Source organism: Phyllostomus hastatus, unplaced genomic scaffold (genome assembly GCF_019186645.2).
Source record: "Phyllostomus hastatus isolate PE091 unplaced genomic scaffold, TTU_PhHast_1.1 phas_scaffold_501, whole genome shotgun sequence".
NCBI classification, from domain to species: domain Eukaryota; kingdom Metazoa; phylum Chordata; class Mammalia; order Chiroptera; family Phyllostomidae; genus Phyllostomus; species Phyllostomus hastatus.
Window position 1 is genome coordinate 31,072,518 of NW_025334033.1, and position 23,459 is coordinate 31,095,976.

The window sequence follows — 23,459 nt, forward strand, 5'->3', positions numbered from 1 at the left end:
CCCCCTGTGGGCCCCAGGGCTCCCCATCACTGCCTCTCCTCACTGTACTGGCCTTCTCTGTTTCCTTACACCATCTGTCTGTCTGTTTATGTCATTCCAGTGCCAGCCCCAGGAGGGCAGGAGCTGGTCAGAGCCTGGCATTCGGGAGACGCTCCTGAGAAATAGCAGTTAAATAAATGGAGGGTGAGGGCGGGGCTTCAGAGAACTCGGTGGCTGGCCTCCACCATCCCTAGTAACCGCTGCGGAGATGGGGTGCGAGTCCTCTTTCATCTCCTCTCTACTGCTTTGCATTTTTCTAATGTGACACATTTTTATAATAAAAATAATTCATTTTTAAATATTTTAAATCTATTAGCCAGCAGGACCGTAGGAGACACAGCATTCAGTGCGAGTCTCTGCCACCACACGGAGCGCCTGCCCTGCACCCCACGGCGCCTCGGGCCCTTGCGGGGAGTCCTGTGGGGACGGCGGTGGGATACAGCCAGGAAAGGCATGCGCCTGGAGCCTCCCAGCCCTGGGCCTGAGTCCTGGCTCCCCCACTGGCCAGTCACTGTGTGACCCTGGACAGGATGCCTAACCTGTCTGGGGCTAGTGTCCTCATGGGTGAAATGGGGCGGTGGCAGTGTCCACCTCCTGGGTGTCGGTGTCATTACAAAATCATCCTCGCTGCTGACCGTGACACACACAAAACACCCCCAAAGGACTGGTTTCCTTCCCGGTCCCCCCACCAGGCACCCCTGTCCACTACGCACAGACCCACATACTGCCACCCCTCAGTCCATGTGGCCCCCCACTTTTTCATTGCCTCCCACCCTCCAGGTCTGGAGAAGGACAGAGGATGAGGATATGAGATGTGTCACCTCCAGCGAGGGCCTGGCATGTGTGTTCTGGACTCGAATGGCAGTGCCTGTGGGTGACCACACCAGCCCCCACTGATGGGATCCTCAGCCCCCACCCAGGGCTGCCCCAGCTTCCCTGGGAGGTCTATGCAACTCAGCGCAATAGCTCCAGGCTCAGACTCGGACACAGCCAATGGAAGCAAAGCTCTGGATCCCAGGCAGTGACTCAGGGGGTTGAGGATGGGGACAGAAGTGCCCTCCCTCCAACCCCAGCACACAGACACTCTCACCGTGAGCCGCCAGTCAAGTCCCCGTGCACACTCCATCTCCCAGCGGCCTCTTCTATTAGAGGCTGCTGTCGCAGGTAGAGCATGACCACCCCCCGGCCCCACCAGAGATGCCCACCTCCTGATACCCGGAAACTGGGAATATACTCGTATTGTATGGCAAAGGGAAATTAGCATCGCAGATGGAACTGAGGTTGCTAATAGCTGACCTTAAAATAAGATTATCCTGAATCATCCAGGTGGGCCCATGTAACCACAAGGGTCCTTGAAAGTGGTAGAGGGAGACAGGAGAACAGCAGCAGAGTCAGAGACAGATCTGAGGATGCTACCCTGCTGCCTTTGAAGATGGAGGAAGGAACCAAGGCCAAGGAATGCAGGCTGCTGCCCGGAGCTGCAGAAGCAAGGAGACTAATTCTCCCTGGAGCCTCCAGGAGGAGGAATGCGGTCTGGCCAGTGCCTTGATTTCAGCTTGGTGACACCCATTTCCAACTTCTGACCTCCACGATTGTAGAAGAATAAATGTGTGCTGTTTTAAAATGCCACAGTAGCCCTGGCTGGTGTGGCTCAGTGGATCGAGTGCTGACCTGCAGACTAAAAGGTTGTCAGTTCAATTCCCAGTCAGGTCACATGCCTGGGTTGCAGGCCAGGTCCCCAGTTGGGGGTGTGAGACAGGGAGCCAATGGCTGTTTCTCTCTCATAGCAAGTTTCTCTCCCTCTCTTTCTCTCTCCTTTCCCCTTTCTCTAAAAATAAATAAGTAAATAAATAAATAAATAAATACCATAGTGATTCACTATAGCAGCAATAGCAAACTAAGACTGTTTCCTGACCTGGCTGGCGTTGAGCATGGGCTGCGAACCAAAGCATCGCAGGTTCGATTCCCAGTCAGGGCACATGCCTGGGTTGCAGGCCATGGCCCCCAGCAACCGTACATTGGTGTGTGTGTGTGTGTGTGTGTCTCTCTCTTTCTCCCTCCCTTCCCTCTCTAAAAATAAATAAATGAAATCTTTAAAAAAATAAACTAAAAGACTGCTTCCTCTCCACCTCCCAGCCTAGGCTGCCCCAACATGCTTTGGAACAAATGCTTCCATGTGTCCCTCCCTTTACTGCTTACAAAGCTCATGTTCCAGGCCCCCATCCTCAACTGCCTTCTTACGAACCAGCCTGCCCACCCTGACACACACTGTCCCGGCCCGTGCGCCCAGCACCATTATTCCCATTCTTCATGAGCAGGGCTCCCTCTGGCCTCCAGCTCCACTCCCCTCCCCATTCCATCTCCAGAGTTCAGCCTCCCTGAGCCCCGGGGCCCGGGCCCTTACAGTGCCTCATCAGTCCTGGGCACCAGCTAGCGTGGGGGATACCTCAGGGCCTCTCTGAATTCTCTGCAGGGCCCAGCACAAGCACTGGAGACAATATTTATTGAACAAAACTTCCTCAGCCCCTCTGGTGTGCCAGCAACTGGGGACACAGCAGCAACTGAGGCAAACTAGTCTCTGCACTCTGGAGCTAACATTCCAGCAGCAGAGACAGACAAGAAAGAAGACAGTCATTTCAAGTGGGGACAATTGCTGTGATGAATAAATAAAGCAAAGTAAAGGGATGGAGAGGGATGGGGTTGGGGTTGGGGCTGGGGAGGCAGCAGTAGTGTTGGGAAGAAGGTCACTTTTCTATTTCCATTGATACCAGCTCAGGAACTTGAGCCCCTACTGTGTGCCAGGCACTGAACTGGGCCCCTGGCATCTCTCATCTTGGTTAGTTCTCCCAACAGTCCTGTGACGCCAGCATGTCAATTTTATGGTTTAGGTAGCTAAGGGTCAGCGAGGTGAAGTGAATCGCCCCAAGCGACACATCCAGTAAGTAATTGCCTAAAATTCAAACCCAGGCCTGCCTGAAGTAAAGGCTATTTCCTCAGCAACAGCTGCCTTCGTGTTCGATGCAGGTCGTGTCTCCTAGGACTCTCACCCCCGTGAGAGAGCCAGGACACCTGCAGTCACTCTGTCCCGGTGACTGTGTGTGGTGACTGTGCTGTGGTGACAGAGGCACATGCCGCAGTGCACCGAACATCAGAAGGTGGGAGGCAGAGTGAATTATCAATGGGGAGGGAGAAATGGGGAAAGTCTCAACAGCGTTCGCTGGTGAATGGCTGCTTCCTGAATGCTGAGCAGTTACAGTGAACTTCCGTTTGCATCTACAGAGGAAGGAGGCCGGTGGGCCACTTCTCCGAGGAGACCTGATGGGGAAAGGAGGATTGCCATTTCCACTGATCAGAAAAGACAGCGAGGTGCCAAGACAAGTTAATGGAGAGAGTGATCTTTTCAACAAATGGTGCTGAGACAATTGGATATCCGTGAGCAAAAGACTGAATTTGGATCCTCACCTCCCATCATACACAACAATTAATTCAAAATGGGTCATAGCACTTCTGGTCAAGATGGTGATGTAGGTAAACACGGCTGGCCTCCTCGAACAACCACATCAAAATTACAACTAAACTATAGAACAACCATCCCTCAGAACTGTCAGAAATCGAGTTGAATAGAAGTCTGGCAACTACAAAATTAAAGAAACCACATCCATCCAGACTGGTAGGAGGAGCGCAGGCATGGAACAGGCTGGTCCCACATCCACGTGGAGTGGATGCAAATTCAAGCGGGATATCTCAGAAGCAAGGAGCCCCAGCCCCACACCATACCCCACAACCCGGGTTTCCAGTGCCAGAAAGGTAAGTCCCCATAACTTCTTGCTGTGAAAACCAACAGAGATTGAGTCGGTGGAAGAAATTTGTGGAATCCCAAGCAGTTCCCTTTAAAGAAACCACAGCTGGACTCACCTACTCAGACTCACTCCCTCTGAGCTCCAGCACCGGGGTAGCAGCTTGAAAGGCACCAGCGGTGCACAGAGAGAAAGTGAAGATCTGTCATCAAGGTAAGAGCTAGGGTCTCTAAAGATAAATAAAAACTTTAAAAAATAAAATAAAAATGGATCATAGGCATAAATGTAAGAGCTAAAACTACAAAGCTCTTAGAAGAAATTATAGGAGTAAATCTTACAACCTTAGGGTTGGATATGACACCGAAAACATAAGCAGCAAAAAACTAAAATAGATAAAGTGGATGTCATCAAAAATGAAAATGTTTGTGCTTCAAAGGACACCATTAAGGAAGTGAGAAGACAACTCGAACAACATATTTGCAAAACCTATATCTGATAAGGAGCTCATACCTAGAATATATAAGGAACTCCCTTAACTCAATAATAGCATTACAAATAACCCAACTGAAAAAAGTGGGCAAAGTCTTCGAATAAACATTTCTCCAAAAAAGATGTTCACATGGCCAATAAGCACATAAAAACACACTCAAAATCATTAGCCATCATAGCATGCGAGGCTAAACCATGAGGAGACACTGTTTCACGCCGCTAGGACGGCCCCGATGAAAAGGGCGTCATAACAGGCATCGTCGGGGTGTGGAGAAATCGGAGCCTCATTCACCGGCAGGACCGTGAAGTGCTTCAGAAACACAGTCTGGCGGTGCCTTTGAAGGGCAGACACAGTCACCAGCCACTCTACACCTGGATGTAACTAAAACACACAACCACACAAAAACTTGCCCCCGAATGTTTACAGCACCATCATTTATAATAGACAAAGAGGGGAAACAACCCAAATATTCATCAAAGGATGAACAGGCAACATGTAAGCTCTCCATACAATGGAATATTATTTGGCAATAATAAAATAATAGGTAAAAATGAGGACAACTGTAACTGAACAACAATTAGTAAAAAAGAAAAAGAAAAGAAAAGAAAAGAAAAAGGGATGAAATACTGATGCATGCTACATGGATGAACCTTACAAATAGTAAACTAGGTGAAAGAAGCCAGTCACAAAGGACTACATATTGCACATTTCTATTTATGTAAAATGCCCAAACTAGGCAAATGCACAGAGGCAGAAAGTAGTGCTTGCCATGGCCTGGGGAGGGTGGGGAGATGAGGGTGATAGCTAGTGGGTAGGGGGTTTCTCTCTGTGGTGGTGAAATCGTCCCCAAAGTGATGTGATGGTTGCACATGTCCTTGAATATGTGAAAAGCCACTGAATTACACACTCCAAACAGGTGGATTATAAAGTGTGTGGACTTTACCCCGATGAAGCGCAGCCTGCCCCACAGCGGACGGGACTCAAACCGTGCTCAGGGAGCCGTGCTGACTGAGGTGATCTGCGGCCGGCGGGGAAGGAGGCCTCGCCCGGGCCGAGTGCCCGCTGTGTGTCGTCGGCTTGTGCAGGGCTGTGACTAGGAGGAGGAGTTCCATGGCCCTGAGGACGAATGCCTCCTTAAATTTGGCACCCTAGGTGCCTCACTCTAGTCCCAGGCCTGACTGTGTGCTGTACACTTAGCACCCTATTCCGTTGCTGTCACATCCCTGAGAAGACCCTGATGACTGCTTTACAAATGCAGGTCTGGAGACTCAGACAAAGCAGAACTGGGATTTGAACGAACTGAGGTCTTGCTGGCTCCAGCGTCTGTTCCGCCACATTGCTGAGTGGAGGAGGAGGCCCTGACAAGGAAGCCCTTTGCAACCAAGGAGAGCTCAGCAACATTCCCGCTGCTCACCCCATCCCCAGCTACCTTCCAGGACCCATGCCCACCTCCTAAGAGAACAAGCCTTCAAGGCTCTGCCTGAGTAGCCCTGCCTGGATCTGCGTGGAAGGTGGGACCCCCAAGACCTCCTAGATATCACCAGGGAACACAGAACCTTCTACTCCGGAAGAACCCGATTGGCCAGCAGACACCAATGGCACCGTTCAGTCACTGTGGGCAGCAAGTCATCTGGGACCCGGGCTGTTCACTCACCCATTCAGCAGCCACGCTGAGCTCTTACTATGTACTAGGCAGACAAAACACCCCAGTGGGAGAGACAGAACATTCCCAGACAAATTACCGACCAGGAAATATTAACCAGTGAACGACCCGACAGTGAAAATAAAGCCGTGCAAGACAGCGGTGCGAGGGGTCCAGCCGACAGGTGGGTTCAGAGGCGGCGCTGTGCAGCGCCCAGGAACGGCCTCTGCAGCTTCTAAGAGGCAGGCCCTGAAGACAGACGTCGAGGCAATCTGCTCTGTGTGGCAGAGACTTCCAGATGCCTTTGAATCCTCTTGACGCGTTTCCCTGAGCTGGTTGGAAATTTCAAGGTGCCCACAACGTCTTCTCTGTGCTGAGAGAAAGACCGTGGCTAAACGGGGGCTGACAGGAGGGGCCCCCTTGGGCCAGCGGGTGGGTGGGTGGGTGGTGTGGTTGAGCTAGGATGTGGGCAGGGACCCAAACTAGAGGCTTGGGGTGGGGGGGGCAGTCCTGGGGGCAGCTGAGCCATTCACCCACCTTCTTTCCCAAAAACTTCTGCTCAGGCCTTAGGGGCTTCTGTGTCTGGTTAGGGCTCCCTCCTCAGTCCCTCCCAGCTGAACTGGCCTCCCCAACTGCAGAGAGAGCCCCAGGAGGGGCCAAGGCAGTCCCCCATGACCTCGGGACCACTCCCCAGGCCTCCTCAAGAAACCCGCACTCAGTCAGCCCTCCCCTCTCAGGGTTCCGGAAAAAGGCTGTTCCTCTGTGGAGCCCTTGGGCCTCCGGCTCGGCCCATCCTTCACCTCCACAGGGTGCCAAGCCCTGAGTCCATCCCACACAGGCAGGTGTGGAGGCCAGGGCAAGGTCCATGGTCACTCAAGTGGTCAGAACTGGATATGGGCCTAGACTTTCTTCGCTCCTTTTAATGCCCTGGGAATGGAGAGTCCTCCGCAGGGAGGTGCGCTGGCCTGGCCACTGACCCCCAACAGCCGTCTGGGCTGCTGGAACCTGGAGTGCGCGGCCTCCTGCCAGTCCCCGGCCTCTCCGGGCCTCAGTCTTCCCCTTGGCACCGGAGCGAGGCGACCGGGGGCGCTGAGCACCTTCCAGCGTGCTCACCTCTGCTCGGGGCGCCGCAGGCCTCGCCCGTCCGCTTCCACTCGCCTGGGCCCGGCCACCGCGCGGGCTTCGGGTCTATCTGGCCGTCGGATTAATATCCAGATATTAAGTAAACAATAAATTAGCAAAACTACAAGAAAATTTTACAGCCCTTTGCATTTGGTAATCATTGAGTGTTAATTAGAAATTCATTACAATTAAAACCCTGCCTAAACAGGGCCTGCGCGCCTTAATTACATCTGATTTTTAATTCAGAATACGTGTTTACACAGTAAGCGCTACGTACCCCATGATTATCCCCAATCCTCTTTATACTGTACTAATTATGTAAATTAAACCTAATTAACTGACGAAAACTGCCGTTAATTCAACTGGTAAAAGATATGTGCTTTCGGAGGAGGCGCGGCTGCCCAGCGCCAGCCCAAGACGGAGCCGGAACGGGCGCAGGACGCTAGGCAGCTTGGTCGTCTGGGACGCCGAGGCAGCGCAGTCCCCGCCGGGGTGGGGGGCGGGGAGCGGGCACCTGATCCAGAACCCAGTCCTCCGACCCTAGTGCCAAGGGCAATGGACGAAAGAGGGAGAAACCGGGCTAACCGGAGTCAGGAAGACCAAGGGCACCGACTTCCCTAGGCTCCCGAAGCTCTGGGCAGGGCCACAGGACGCAGAGCCCCCTCTGATGAAGAAGGGTGCCGCCCTGTCACATCTGAGCCTGAGTTCAAGCCCCAGCGCCACCTGGGACTGGCTGCCTGCACCTGGGCAGTGAGCTGCCTGGGACTGCGCCCTGCGCGCACGGGGCGCTGTGAGGGTGGTGATGCCAGCGTCCCCTCGTCTGCCTTCCCTTCACCACAGGAGGCCTAGCCGGCAGTGTGCAGGGCACGGGGTTTAGGGTCTGGGAGATCAGCCTGCGTCCCTTGTTGGCGGAGGAACCTGGGTTGGCTTCCACTGCCTGGCCCCCAGTTTCCTGCCTGTACAATGGGAATGGAGGGTAGGCTACTTATTGCCGGGGTCACTGTGAGAACCAGCTCTGAAAACTGTTAAATGCGGTTCGCGCTGATACTAACCAACTGGACGCCGGTCCAGAGCAGAGCCCAGGCCCGACCCCCAAGACCCATTTCCCGGAGACCACCACCTCTCCCGCGAGCGGCGGCGCCTCCCCAGCCTCTCTCCGTGCGCCTTCAATCTTTCTGCAGCTCAGACCTGTGTCTGAAAGCTGGGTGGGTCGCAGACGCCAGAGACCGGCGCAGGGAGCTGTCCGCAGCTTGGTGCTAAGCGGAGGCCCAAAGGCAACTCTGCAGGTCCCTAGTGCAGTCAACAGGAAAGGGAACTTTTGTCCGAGATGTCCCCGGGCGCCCCGGACAGGGCGCTGAGGACGCCCTACAGGCCGCCCCGAAGGCGCTGTTGGCCCTCACAGGACCATAGGGTCAGGACAGGCAGGCCCTGCTCGGGGGACCCTGCCCATCCTCTTTTCTGGCTCCGCCACCGTTGTCAACCACCACACAGGATTCTGAGATGCCTTCTAAAAAATCATTAGGAGGCCAAGAATAATTACCGCATGGGATTGTAATTACGGGGTGGGGGAGACCGAGGGAAGTAGCCGGGATGAGCAGGTGGAGACTGGGGGCGGCTCTCTCACTGGAAGGGAAAACAGGTTCCTGCTTTTCTCCGAGGGAAGAGGGGAAGGAGGAAAGCACAGTTGGAGCGGGACAGAGGCAGAGCCTGGGAAAGACGGAGGGGCCAGACACACAGGGAGAAAAGAGCTGAGCGGGCTCTGGCAGAAAAGAGAGAGAGGCAGGGAGATCCAAGAGAGAGCGCGAGATGAAAACCGAGGGAGGCGGAAGAGCGAGAACTCTGCAAAGACACACCAAGCCGTCAAACTTGGGGGCGGGATTCAGAGGTCCGCTAGCCAAGGAGAGGAGGTGGCAAATGGGTCCTCGGGCTGGGCCTAGCCGCCCCCTCTCTCCAGAGGCGAGGCCTGGGTGATCCACGCACCCCCCAGAGCCTTTTTCCAGGGCCCTTGGGAGCCAGTGGAGAAAAGAAAAACGAGAGGCCCGCAGTGGAGAAGGGGAGATGAACCCCAGAGGGGCTGGAATGCGGGAGGGGAGAGGGCTTGACACCCGGAGCTAGAAGGAAAGCGAGGGGGCGGGAGGCGGGGGCCGGGCGTCCTGGCGCTGCTGGCCACGGAAGATTTATTGCGCCGCCCCGGGTTCCAAGGACGGGCTAAGCTCACCGCTGCTGCCAAAGTCGGTAACCGCAGCGGCCGCTGCGCCCCCTGCCCGGCAGCCCACCGCGCCCCAGGCCATCCCTGCCATTATTAACTTCTGTTTCATTAGGGTAATTGTTCAAACTTGGGCTGGACAGTATGATTAATTACAGTTTAATTAACGTGTCCATTAAGGACACTTAATACCACTTGGGGGAGGGGAGGGCCAGAGGGTGCCTGGGTGCGGGCGAAGAGGTAGGAGCGCGACTGATAACTCAAATGAAGTAGAGACGGCGATTAAGAGGCGGAGAACACGGGGACCCAGTGGAGTTGCGGGAGAAAAGAATGGTGAAGACGGAAACCGGCAAACAGAGGGAAGAGGGTGGAGAGAAACGGAGCTGTGAGAAGAGAACGTGTGCCCAGGGGTGTCTGCAGCGGCAGAGAGCTAGACCCCCACCACGGGGAAAATGAACTAGCGGGAGAGCCGCAGAGTCCAGTGATCAACTAGAGGGCATTCTCTCCGTCCAAGGTGCAGCCGGCCCCCCCCCCCACACACACACACAAAAGAAAAAACTAGAGTCCAACTGCTCAGTGAAGGAGGCAGGAGGTCGCTCCTCCCCAGGCTGAAGCTGTCCTGGCACCTCCGATCCAAGAGAGAAGCGGCGGGGGTGTTGGCTCTGCCCCTTCCCAGCGGCCACCCCGCACCCCCAGCTCCCGTGGTTTCTGCCCCGTGCCCTTGGTAACCCGACAGGCTTTCCAGGGCCACTCTCGGGCTCCACCGCCCTGGCCGGAAAGTGCGGTGCCCTTCCCTGCGAATCTTCTGCCTGAACCGTTCTTAGCCTCGACACCCAGGCTTGACCTGGACCACTCCTGGCCCCTAGGAGGGAAGCACCTTCCCACTTCGTTCTTGGGGGCAAACTTCGCGGCCCGGGGCCCTTTCTCCCTCCTGGCCCCTTTGGCCAGCGCGGGCCGCAGGTGCTGGGCGCAGGTGTGCGACCGCTTACCTGGGTCGCATGGGCCAGAGGCTGTGGGGAGGCGGCGGGCGTGGCGCGTGGCCGGCAGGCTAGCTGGCCCCGGGAGGGCGCAAGTGACTGCGCGGGCGGTGGGTGTGGCGCCCCGGCTCGCAGCTGTCAGGCGTGCCCGCCCCGCGCCGGCCTCGCCACTCGCACTGTGACCGCGCCGTGCCCGTCGCCGCGCCATGCGCTCCAAGCTTCATCCTCCGTTCCGGGCCCTTCCGGGGCCTCAGGGACAGCAGCGCAGGGCACAGGTCTCCTCGCCCCGGGCCCTGGTGCCCCGCACCTGCTGAGAGCCCGCGTTGCGCGGGAGGGGCTGGCGGGGCCGCGGGTGTGAGCGCGAGGAGCCCGGGAGCGCGACTGTGCGCGCGCGCGGGGAGGGGCCGTGCCGTCACCCGGAGAGCCCGGCGGATCCCGGACTCCGCCGCGCACCTCCGCTCACCGCTCGCCCGGCTCCAGCCGCCGCCGCCGCACGGTGAGTATCCGCATCTGGTCGCCCCCTCCCTCCCCGCCCCGGAACCCTGCCCCTACAGCTTCTTTCGTTTAGTTCCGATTTGGGTTCTTGTGGCTGTTTTTATTATCATACCTAAAGACTCCATCCCCTCACTCCCACCGCTGCCCGCCTCCCACCTCGTCGCCCTCTCCAAGCTCGCCTCTCAAGCCCCGGGAGCCCGCGAGGGCTCCCCGAGCTGCCCTAGCCACCGCTCCTTGTCGTGCGTACAGCCCTTTGCCGGGGCTTTCTGCTTTGGCCCTCGAAATTTGGTTCCTTTCTTAGTGTCCCCTTTCTCCTGGCCCCGGGACCCTGGGCCTCCTCCTTCCACTCAGGAAAACTCCGCGGGGACCACAGACCCTCAGCTTGAGAAGGACGCCCCGGGCTGGAGCGGTCCCTTCACTGCATGCGGGCTGTGCACACTTGCCTGCGGATTTGGGGAAACCGAGAAGACATCGTCCTTTCCCAGAACGGTGGAGCCCACCACCCCGGACACCTCCCCAGCCCACCAGAGAGCCTTTCAGCGGGGTGCGGGGAATGGCTTGCTGACCCCTCCGCTGGGGAGTTAGGACAATGCGTTTGCCTCCTAAAATGTGATGGAGGGACATCAGTGCAAAAGGAGGGTCAACTTGTCTCCATTCGATCCACAGACATAAAGACGAAACAGACAGATAACAGAGAAATAGCGTGATACTTGAAGAAGGCATGAAGACAGATGGGAGAAAGAGGAGGAAGCTGGGAGACAGACAGCTTAGGGACGATAAGATCGACAGATGAGGGACACCTAGACAGAGAGGGAGGGAGACAGACAGAAGATCTCAGTCTTCTTGGTGAAGGCTTTTGAATTCGGGTTCCCTGTCCGTCTGGAGCTGCCTCTCTGAAAATGGGGTTTTATTTCCCACCCAGTCAGATTAGGGGCCCTCAGGGCCGGACTGCCTGGGCCGCAGGGGCGCCCACAGCAGTGGGCCGGGTGGAAGCCTTTGGTGTCCGAAGACACGTGGCTGGCCCCGGCCACCTGGAGAGCTCCACGCATCAGTCTCCCAGTCCTCCCACTGGTGAGGTCCGCAGGCACAGCTGCCTCCCTCCTTCGTCCAGTGAGCAAAACATGGAAACAGCAGCAACTTTTGACCTGGAACCTGGTAGCGGCTTTGGAGACCGGCCAGGATTCCCCTCAACCCATAGGAGCCGGGATAGCCTGGCACAAAGGATACTCAGAGAGGAGTCGCCGCCACCACCACTACCACCACCACCACCCAAAAAAGAGGAAGCCCAGAGCCCAGAGAGACTGCACTTGGCCTAAGCAAAAACTTAGGGAGTGGGCAGTTAAAAGCGAAGGAGAAGTGCTCCTAAGAAACTTCCTTGGGAACCTCTGCGTCTCGTGGGCTGACCCGGATGAAAACCAGCTTTGGTCTAGAACGCAGCTAAAAATGCAGAAAATGTGGTTAGGAACTGCCTGACCCTGTTCCCACTGATGGCTGCAATGGAAACCATTTCTGTTTCCGAGCAGAATCTTTCTGCCTAACGGACACGGGACTCCGGAGATGAGAGGAGAAGCTCGGGTTTGTGGAAACAAGTGCTGTTATCCCGGGGAGCGGGCTTGGCACGAAGTTGCGTGGCCGGGGGCCGTCCTAGGGTTGGGGGCACACAGTGTGCTTTGGAGAGAGCCGGGTTCAGCACCGCGAACAGCGGTCGCCTCAGACTCCCCCCCCAACCCCCCTCCCCTTCACAACCTGGAGACCCTCCTCCTTTTCCTCCCGCTCCCCACCCCCGCCCCCTGCTGTCTGGAGCGGGGCAGTGGCCGCCCCTCCCCCAACCCCTTCTCGCGCGGCGCCCGCCCGCTTGCATGCACTGCTGAGCAAAGGGGCGGCCGATCCCCGAAGTCCGGGCTTCAGGACCTGGGCGGGTAGGGCAGGCTGAGAAGGTGGTCAAAGGCGCAAGGATCTCGGCACCAGGAAGCTGGGTTTCGGCAATGGCTTTGCTGTGTGGCCTTGGGCAAGTCACTCTCCGTCTCTGGGCTCCACTTTCTCCCCATTCCGAAAACGGGATTGCATTCCTAGCTGCCCGGGAATTCCTGAGGTCTCAATTACCCCCTTCTGCTCCCCCAAACCCCGAGGGCTTTTGTTCCAGTGCCAGCACGCATCTGAATAACAAAAGGCGCCCGTCTAGGGGGCGAATGAGCTTGGACTCCCCATTGCCAAGATTCCCCCGCGCGCCCGAGACGGTGCGCCCTGCTGGGCGGGCCCGAGCCGAGGCGGCACTGAAAATGGCTCATCTGCTCTCTGCTTTCTCTGTTTCGCAGGAGCGGCGGCATGGAGGCTCTCACCACTCAGCTGGGGCCGGGGCGTGAGGGCAACTCCTCGCCCAACTCGAAGCAGGAGCTGCAGCCCTATTCGGGCTCCAGCGCTCTCAAACCCAACCAAGTGGGCGAGACGTCGCTGTATGGAGTGCCTATCGTGTCTCTGGTCATCGACGGCCAGGAGCGCCTGTGCCTGGCGCAGATCTCCAACACGCTCCTCAAGAACTACAGCTACAATGAGATCCACAACCGCCGTGTGGCCCTGGGCATCACGTGCGTGCAATGCACGCCCGTGCAACTGGAGATTCTTCGTCGGGCTGGGGCCATGCCCATCTCATCGCGCCGCTGCGGCATGATCACAAAGCGCGAGGCCGAACGCCTGTGCAAGTCCTTCCTTGGCGAGCACAAGCCACCCAAACTGCCCGAGAACTTTGCCTTCGATGTGGTGCATGAGTGCGCTTGGGGCTCGCGTGGCAGCTTTATCCCTGCGCGTTACAACAGCTCGCGTGCCAAGTGCATCAAGTGCGGCTACTGCAGCATGTACTTCTCGCCTAACAAGTTCATTTTCCACTCGCACCGCACACCCGATGCCAAGTATACTCAGCCGGACGCCGCCAACTTCAACTCGTGGCGCCGTCACCTTAAACTCAGTGACAAGTCGGCCACAGACGAACTGAGCCACGCTTGGGAGGACGTCAAGGCCATGTTCAATGGCGGCACTCGAAAGCGGACCTTCTCGTTGCAAGGAGGAGGCGGCAGTGGTGCTAATGGAGGGTCGGGTGGGCAGGGGAAAGGTGGCGCAGGCGGCGGCGGTGGGGGAGGCCCAGGGTGCGGTGCGGAGATGGCCCCAGGCCCGCCGCCCCACAAAAGCCTGCGTTGTGGCGAAGATGAGGCTGCCGGGCCTCCTGTGCCGCCTCCTCCCCACCCGCAGCGGGGACTTGGTCTGGCAGCTGGAGCCGGCGTCCCCGCAGGTCCTGGAGGGCCTGGCGGAGGCACTAGCGTCCGTAGCTACCCGGTGATCCCAGTGCCGAGCAAGGGCTTTGGCCTCTTGCAGAAGCTGCCCCCGCCGCTCTTCCCGCACCCCTACGGCTTCCCCACGGCCTTCGGCCTCTGCCCCAAAAAGGACGACCCGGTGCTAGGGGCCGGTGAACCCAAGGGCGGCCCAGGCACGGGGAGTGGCGGGGGCGCGGGCACAGGTGGAGGCGCAGGCGGTCCAGGAACGGGCCACCTGCCCCCGGGGGCTGGGCCTGGCCCAGGTGGAGGCGCCATGTTCTGGGGTCACCAACCCTCCGGGGCAGCCAAGGACGCTGCGGCCGTGGCTGCAGCGGCCGCAGCAGCCACTGTATACCCGACGTTTCCCATGTTCTGGCCGGCGGCAGGCAGCCTCCCGGTGCCCCCGTATCCAGCTGCGCAGAGCCAAGCTAAGGCGGTGGCGGCCGCTGTAGCGGCTGCAGCGGCAGCTGCAGCGGCGGCTGCGGGTGGTGGCGGCCCCGAGCCCCTGGACGGTGCGGAGCCGGCCAAGGAGGGCGGCCTGGGCCCAGAGGAGCGCTGCCCGAGCGCGCTGTCCCGCGGGCCACTAGACGAGGACGGAGCGGACGAGGCGCTGCCGCCGCCCCTGGCCCCGTTGCCCCCGCCTCCGCCGCCCGCACGCAAAGGCTCCTACGTGTCGGCCTTCCGGCCTGTGGTCAAGGACGCCGAGAGCATCGCCAAGCTCTACGGTAGCGCCCGCGACGCCTACGGCGCCGGGCCCGCTCGGGGGCCGGGGCCGGGGCCGGGCTCGGGATCTGGCGGCGGCTACGTGAGCCCGGACTTTCTGAGCGAGGGCAGTTCCAGCTACCACTCCGCCTCGCCCGACGTGGACACTGCCGACGAGCCCGAGGTGGACGTGGAGTCCAATCGATTCCCCGACGACGAGGGCACACAGGACGAGACCGAGTCTGGCGCGGCTGGCGCGGCCGGGGTGCCCAGCACGGGAGGCGGCCCGGACGGCGACCAGCCCGCTGGGCCCCCGTCCACCACCTCCTCGGGCGCCGACGGTCCCACGGACTCTCCCGATGGCGGTAGCCCTCGCCCCCCGCGCCGCCCGGGGCTACCCCAAGCCAGCCGGTCCGTGTTTGGGGACCTGGCGGCCGACGACGTGGTGCGGAGACCCGAGAGGAGCCCGCCGAGCAGCGGCTATGAGCTGCGAGAGCCTTGCGGGCCACTGGGGGGCCCCGTGCCGGCCAAGGTGAGCCCCGCGCCCACCCCACTGGTGGCGCCTCCTTACTTGCCCCTCGGCCCCGCGGGGATGTGGGGCCGGCCCTGGCCGGGTAGGGGACGGGAGTTCTGTTCCGAGCGGGCGCTGGAGCAGCAGGCCTCGGCTGCTCTGAGTAGGCCCAGCTTTGGGAGCCCTTTGGAGCTGGGCGCGCTGGGACCCCCGGCTGAGGCTTTCGGAAGCTGGGGGCGAGGGACGGGCCTGAGAAACGCGTGTGCTGTGTTCTCGTGGATGGGAATGAGGAGGAGACAGGCAGAGAGCGCCCGTCACACAGACCCAGGAGAGGACAGAAGGGGTCTGGAGGGAGAAAGCAAAGGAGAGAAAGGGACCCAAAACCAGAGAGGCGCGCTGGTGAGGCCGTACCCGTAGCACGCCAGTCCGGTTGGGGACCAGAGCCCCGGAGGGAAAGGAGCGGGTTAGGAGGGGGCGGCCTCTCCCCCAGAGCCGGGCCATTGCAGACTCGGCCCCGGAAACTTCCTCCGCCCCGACTTGCAGCTGCCCGGGTCTCCTCCAATTCCCGCCTGGAAAACCTCCGAGCTCGCAGCGGGCAGCTGATGAGACGGGGTGCGGGGCGGGAGAGGGGCTCTCAGCGTGGTGGGGCGGCGGTGCGGGCGGGAGGGGGTGCAGTTAAGCCGGAATTGTTGGCCATTTGGAAGTGGGTGCGTACGCTTGTACATTTACATTCGGTCCATTAAAACACGAATCGTTAGCCAGTTGCGAAAGGCGTCATTTATGCCTGGGACCGGGCGCGGGAGGGCGGGAAGACGCCGGGAAGGAGGCGGGAGAAGAGAGTGGGGGCGGCTTTGAATGGCCCTTGTCTTGGGAGCCGCTTTGTGTGTTGGATAATTTTCTCGAGGGCGCTAATAATTACCTTGAAGCTACCACAGTGATGCAGCCCCCAAGGGTGCGAGGCTGTGCCATGTGCGTCACCGCCGCCCGGGGCGCTCCAGTCCCACCCGCTGGCCGACCTCCGCCGCCCCTTCAGCATTCCCTCTCGGCCGCCGCGCGCGGCCGCGCGGCTTCCCAGCCGCCGCCGAGCGTCCCCCTAACCGCCTGTCGTTTCTCGGCCGACGCAGGTGTACGCGCCCGAGCGGGACGAGCACGTGAAGAGCGCGGCGGCGGCGGCGCTGGGGCCCGCGGCCTCCTACCTCTGCACCCCCGAGGCCCACGGTAAAGCCCCCAGCCCCTCTGAGGAGGTCTCCGGCCAGCACAATGGGGGGACAGCGGGCAGAGAGCCGGGGCCAGGGGAGGTGTGTGAGGGAAGAGGAGAAGAGAAAGACAGAGGCAGAGAAAGCAAGAGAAAAGGAAAAGGGACAGACAATGAAAGGAAAAGAGAAGCTAAGCGAGAACTTCCCACAACTTCCATCGTTTGTTTACCCAATAACAACAAGCCTCCTTCCCCAGCACACAAGCACATGCTCACGCACACCTTGTACACTGGGGTAAAGCGTTTTTAAAGCCGTGCCTGGCACCCCTTGCTAGTGCTTTCACTTAAAAAGCAAGGGTTTTTGACTGCGCGGCACCCCCGTGTTCTGTTGGGACCGGTGAATAGAGAGGCGCTTGGCCGCGCGCTCGCGTGCACCTGCAGGCGCGATGGCAGCTGCGGCCCACGCGGCTGCGGGGTGGGGAGGGGGCTTGCGCTCGCGCGAGGGACCCAGTGGCTCGCAGGGGCTGAGGGCTGAAGGAACCCGGACCAGGCCCCAGGCCCAGGATCGTGTGTCCAATGCCGCCACCAGTCCGCGGTCACAGCCTGGGCCGCGTTCCCGGCGGGAGCCGCGCAGGCAGACCCGGCGGCCACGAGCGCGCTCGCGGTGCCCCAGTATCTGAGCGCGATGTAGGTCGCTAGTCCCTGGTGGGCTCGGCTGTTCGCATTGCTCTTTTCTGAGGGGCTGGGGAGGGGGCGTGGAGCCGAAGAAGAGCAGACCGCGCGCGGGGGAGGGAATGCCCGGCCCAAGCCTGAGGGTGCGAGCCCAGGCGCACAGCGTGGAACAGCGGCGGCCGCGAAGCTTTTAATTAGGACTCGGGCGCCCGGACTGCGGCAGCTCTGGCCGTATCGGGGTCACGGTTTCTTTGCCTCTCCTTGAAACTCGGTTTATTGCCTTTAAGAGCCAGATAAGGAAGACAATCACTCGACCGCCGACGATTTGGAAACGAGGAAATCCTATCCAGACCAAAGGACTATCTCGCAGCCAAGTCCTGCAAATACAGACCGAGGTGAGCCCTAGGAACCTCGAGCACCACCCCGGGTCGGGAGCTGGTGTCCCGGACGCCCGGATCCCCACCGGCCTTGGCTGTGGGCACGGTTTTAGATCAAGCGTAAGCGGCTGTGGGTCCTCTTCTGCTGCCGGCAGATAAATCTTTCAACAGCGCGGGGGAAGGTGCAGGCCAAGTTTCCTGAGTTGCTTACTTCCTCGGGGCGGGGTGGGGGGGGCCCTTCCGGGTAAGAGAAGAAGGCATTGTAGAAGGAAGTGAAACCGGGCAAAAGGCACCTCCTGCCCTCAGAGAGCCTGTCTACCCTGGGTCTCCTCCAATGGGCTACTCTCTGAAGTGATGGCCAGCCACGTCCCTAAAACGGTGGCTTGCAAGGTGGGTAGTACTAGATGCCCGTCACTGTCTCCTCTGTGGCAGAGTGTTTGCAGTAGGTCCCTGACTTATACCAGTTCCCAGGAAGCTCACCCCTCCCCTCGCAGGGCCTCTCTCCCAGGACAGGACGCCTCTTACCTGCCCTTGTATCCCAGGAGAAGATGGGCTCACCCTGGATGTGACGGCAACTCAGCTAGTGGAGAAAGATATCGAGAACCTGGCCAGAGGTGAGGTTAAGTCTCTGAAATGTGCTTGAGCTTTTCTTGTAGAGAGGCGTCATTCACACAGGATTGTGTGAGAGAAGACAGGGTTCTCGGGGAACTGGTTTTCACAGAGTAGAAAGGTAATCCCCTGGGCACCTTGTCCTGGCACAGAACTGTGGATGCCAGTAGGGGGTGACTAGAGGGAGCCAGACCCCCAGAGGTTCACTGGAAGTTTGGGTTCTAAAGCCTGGTCTGTCTGAATAGCCCAGTAAGAAAGAGAAGTGAGTCAAGATCCTGGGAGCCTGATGCATGTGGACAATCAGGCAGGACCATCTGGGTCTCCCAAACTCACTGGAACACATGGCTTCCCAGAATAGCTAAGAATAGCAAGATTCTTAGGAAGCATTTACTTTAGGAATGTCTAAGAGGTTAACTTTTCCCCTTGAATTAAGGCATAACCACTCACCCCACCCTCAGTGGGGTAAAGATGCAGCTTGTTTGGAGAACAGGATGGGGGGTGTTGCTCAGCCTGCAAGGGGGGAGAGTGTGACTTCAGGCACAGGAGAAGGGAGCCTCTAGCCCCACTGTGCTCCTCTAGCTCCCATTTTTGTGTTTTGAGCACCTGCTGGGGAGGGGTTTCTCAGAGACCCTCCCCCCGTGGAGGACCCGGATAACAGTAGCTGCAAAGTCAGCCGAGCTCTCTGCCACCTCTCAAGAGCTGGTTTCTGGGGGCAGTAACAGGGCTTTCCACACCTTCCCGGATCCCTCTCCCCACACCCGTGCAGGATGAGCTTGGAAACCGGTGTGGGGAGAGAGAAGAGCATTGGTGGCCTTTCACTCTGCATAGTTACAAATTTTCCAGGAATATGTAATTACCTTCAAAACCATTGGTGCTTTATATGAGTGTTCTTAGCATGGACTTGGGGTCTGGGGATGTCCTGAAATTGTAAACAAAATGTTGTGAGTATATGTATTTTCCCAGGGCTTGGCGGGGGGGGGGGGTGGTCAAGGCTTGGACCAGATTCTCCCTGCTCTGTATTCCTGATTTTTGAAGGGGTAAATCGAGCCCTCCTGGGCTAGTTTCCAAGGTTAGGGAGTTAAGAACAAGTTAAAGCAGATGCCACTCTGCTTAGTGCCTTGAGCCAGGACCTAGAAGTGAAGAATGCATTCTACCATCCTGATCTGATTCTCATGGGCACTAATTCTCATTGTATCCCAGGAGAAGGTCCTTTTCCTCCCCCAAATCCTTCAGAAGCAAATGGGTAAACTGAGTGCCGCAGGCCTCTACCCACGGCTCCATCACCCCAACTATCTATCTCAGAGTTGTTGGCCAGGGCAGGGTCTGCAGCTTCTGGGCCCCTGAGCCCTGCACACCTCCCTCCTTCACGTCCCACTCTCGCCCCTTCACAGACGAACTGCAAAAACTGCTCCTGGAGCAAATGGAGCTCCGCAAGAAGCTGGAGCGAGAATTTCAGAGTCTCAAAGGTACCCCCATCTTGACCCACCCCACCCCACCCCACCTCCGGGCCAGAACCTTCTTCCCCTGCGCCTGGCCAGGTTCTGGGCAAGCAGCTGCCTCGAGCCCCTGTGGGAGCCTCGGAGCCCCCTTTTCCTGGGGTTTCCCCGCGAGGCCAAACACTATAGGGGGTGGGGGTGGGGGTGGGGAGTAGGGAGATGGGGCCCAGGGAGGCGGCTGTGCTTAACAGCTCTCACTTAATCAATTTGCACAGATAATTTTCAGGATCAAATGAAGAGGGAATTGGCTTATCGAGAAGAAATGGTGCAACAGCTGCAAATTGTCAGAGGTAAGACGGGAGTCAGGTGAGCGCCCGCGCGGCCGTAACTGCCTCTTGTCTGGCAGGAGCCGCAATGCTGGCTCAGTCATTTGGATTTAAATTGAAGGTAATTTAACAATTATTTTTTTTTTATTTAATATCCTTTGTAGACTCTGATTAGCCTCAGAATGGCAAGCGAGCCCAGCAAACGGCTTGCAGGCATCATTACATGGAGTGATTGAACTTCTTATCACGGCAATTTCCATGGTTTCTAAATTAAAAATCGAGGCGTAAAATTACCTGGGAAGTAATGCCTAAGTTTGCTTTAATTTTGGTTAGATCCGTCTGCTTTTAAGCACTATCCCAGGCCATTTTTTCCCTCCGCCAGTCTGCATTTGAGAACGTTGATGTCCCCACCCTCAGCCCCTCAACTCGTTGTTGCGAAGGGCTAAGAGCTGGGAATAAGGTGAGGCCACGGCTGTGACCCCGCCGCCTGCCAGGGTGGAGGCTCGTTTCCTCACCGGCCCCTCCCCATGTCTTCCAGACACTCTGTGTAACGAACTCGACCAAGAGCGGAAGGCGCGCTATGCCATCCAGCAGAAGTTAAAAGGTGCGGAAGCCTTGGAACAAGGATAGGAGGGTGCCAGATGCCGGCTGTGCTGGAGAATGAATGAGGGAATGAATGAATGAATGAGGGAGCGAATGGATGAACGAGTGAATGAATGGGCTAGAGAGAGAGAGGAAGACCATGTCTACATCAATTAGAAGCTGAGAGGAGGAAAATAGGATGTGCTTCCAACGAGGAAATGGTTTCACAACGGGTGGGATGGGAAGAAAGAGCCCCTTGGGCTCGGGGCTTTGGGAAGCCTGCCCTCAGGTCCAAGTCTGGCCTTAGGCCGATGTCCCTGAAATGGGGCTACTGGACCAGAGCCGTGGTTATTTGAATGGTCAGGACCTCTCTTCTACGCGCCCCCCACCCCGGCCCCATCTTCTTCCCCATCTTCTGATTCGCTCCCTTGAGAACCCCTGAGCCAGTAGAGGGTGGGTGAGATCCCGGCGGACAGAGGAGGGGCCGGGTGGGGGCCGCGTGGGGGCCGCTCAGGGGGAAGCCAGGCAGGTGAGGCACCCAACGTGGCTCGCCTGGCTGTCTCTACAGAAGCCCACGATGCCCTGCACCACTTCTCCTGCAAGATGCTGACTCCCCGCCACTGCACAGGCAACTGCTCCTTCAAGCCCCCGCTGTTGCCCTAGGGGCCGGCCCGGCCGCGCCCACGCGCCCTCAAGCCATGCTGCTCTCTTCTTGTAAATACCCGCGGCCGAGGCGGCCGAGAGCGAGGAACAAGCCATTCGGACCGGACCGATGTAAATACAGCCTCCCGCCTGCCCGTCCTCCTCCCGGAAGCCTGGGCCTTGCCCGCGCACTCCTGGGCGCCCCAGCCCAGGGCCCCCGTCTCCGTTTCCAAGTGTAAATACCAGTTTTGCCCCATGGTTGAACTCCAGGGCATTGGACCTCATGGGGTTAACTGGACAGACGGGGAAAATAAAGGGGAGAGGGGGGCCCCTCTTCTCCCCTGTACAGCCTTGGACCCCCACTTGTGATTACAATGTAGCAATTTCGCCGGCGCTGGCCCCGCGCTCCCTGCCCCGTCCACTTCTGAAACTTGTTCCTAATGACAAAGTGGCTACGTGCAATGGATGTAAATGTACTGTGAGTCTCTTGGTTCAGTATTGAGTTTACCTTAATTTATTTATGCGGTATGTTATTTTGCTTCCCTTTCCTGGACCTACTTCCTGTCCCGTTTTGCAGTCCCTTTTGGGTTTTGCTTTGTTTATTTTTTGTTGTGACCTCTTGATATAACAGCACTTTAAAAAAAAGGGCGACGACTGACTCACGAGATGGAGACCACCTTGAGCCTGTTTGGGGAGACCACCTTGTATCCGTGACTTTTGTTTTGTTTTTAATAATAAAAAGAATCTGTCACTTCCTGAGGCAGTGGAAGTGGGGACTGGGGCGGGGGCGCGGGGGGGGGGGCGGCGGTCAGGTGGTCGGAGACCAGCTAAGGGCTGCGCAACAGGTGGAGCGTGGGAAGAGCAGCGTCTGACCTGTCCGCCGGTCCTGAAGGCACACCCCACGGGCCACCCCCTTTCGGCGTTTCGGGCCCTCCTAGGGCCCTACGCCCGGGTAAAGAGGACTGCGACGGCATGGCTCCTGGGGCATGGTCTCCGGCTCCTCTCTCGAGCGCTCTCGGGAGACAGAAGAGTTTATTGGTGTCATTTCTAGCCTGTCCCACCTAGGAGGTCACCTCCAGGGCTCTTGGAGACGGGGCGCTGCCCGGAATGCCGGTTGCCAGAAGGCGGGACACCGCAGACCTGGTCCTGGAGCTCTGGGGCGGGGCGGGGCGGGGCGGGGCGGGGCGGGGCGGGGTGGGGAGCGAGGTAGGCAGGGTGGGCCTGGGAGGGTGAGGCCTGGAAGGGGTGGGCGAGACTCGACGACGGGTACACGTTCCCCGAAGGGAAGGAGCATTGGCGGAATTTAATACACCATACATTTTAGTCTGAGTGGGTTTGAGGACGTGGAGGGTGAAGCCCAGCAGCCGCAGGTGTCCGGGTCGCCGCGCTCGCCAGGTCCCGACGGGATGGGGGCGGCAGGGCGCACGGGCCTCGGTTACCGAGGCCTCACCTGACCCGGGACCTCGGTTTCCACAACGCACCTGCTGGTGGGGCTACAGGTAAAGAATGGGAACTGCAGCGCACCTTTTGCGGTGGGGAAACAGGACAGTGTAAGTGCAGTGGGAGAGCGCACAGTGTCGGGGACCGTGCGGCCGTGGCGTCCAGTGTCACCTCCTCGGCTGACTAGCAGGGGTGCCCTGTTGCTCCTAGGCCTCGGTGCCGTCCTCTGTAGAATAATATGCAGGTCCCCCTCCCCATGGAAGCGCTCTGGAAGGGACACAGAGTGCAGGGCAGCAGCGGTCCGCGGACCCCGCCCTCCCGACACACTCAGGCTCTCCCTGGGCATCGGTCTCCGGGAGGCGCCAGGCGCCCGGGGCGGAGACCCTGGAGGCGGGCGTGCGGTCCCACGCCGCCCGGAAAGCAGCTGGGGCTGGTAAGTTTGATGTTGGGTCGTCTAGAGGGCTCGGAGCGTAGCTGGCGAGCAGGGGTGCGCATTCGAAGCCGCCAGGAAGGGGTGCAAATGGGGAGCCCATCGCGTGGTCAAGGTTGGTAGCCAGTCCCCAGGGCATCCTGTACTGGCGTCTGGAGTCCTCAAGTCCCAGGTTATTACTAGGGCTAGACAAGAGGGGACATGAAAGAGAATAATGGTGAGGGCGCCAGGTAAAGGTGAGGCGCCGCGAGGGAAGTGGCCCCGGGACGCACGACTTCCTGCAGGGACCCTTCAGGGAGTGGGAACAATTCCTATGAGTGGGATGGACCAGATTAGTCTGCATTGTACCAAAGGCGAAATTAGGGTCCAGAGAGGAAGTGACTCGCGTCCTAGGGGCATGCGGGGTGCTGAGGTGCGGAGCGGGGCGGCGGTGAGCGGCGCTGGGGTCCCGCCGTGCCGCGCCG

At 58.8% G+C, this 23,459-nt stretch overlaps 1 protein-coding gene across 1 annotated transcript; it reads left to right on the plus strand.

Moving 5' to 3' along the window:
• The first annotated feature begins 12,753 nt into the window (after positions 1 to 12,753).
• Positions 12,754 to 21,820, plus strand: SKOR1 (SKI family transcriptional corepressor 1). Its single transcript, XM_045823384.1, has 9 exons — positions 12,754 to 12,860; positions 13,084 to 15,307; positions 16,411 to 16,504; positions 17,441 to 17,548; positions 18,073 to 18,144; positions 19,531 to 19,605; positions 19,851 to 19,925; positions 20,440 to 20,505; positions 21,052 to 21,820. Exons 1-9 carry the CDS (start codon positions 12,754 to 12,756, stop codon positions 21,144 to 21,146), a joined length of 2,916 nt encoding a protein of 971 aa, XP_045679340.1. The 3' UTR covers positions 21,147 to 21,820.
• Positions 21,821 to 23,459: the final 1,639 nt, after the last annotated feature.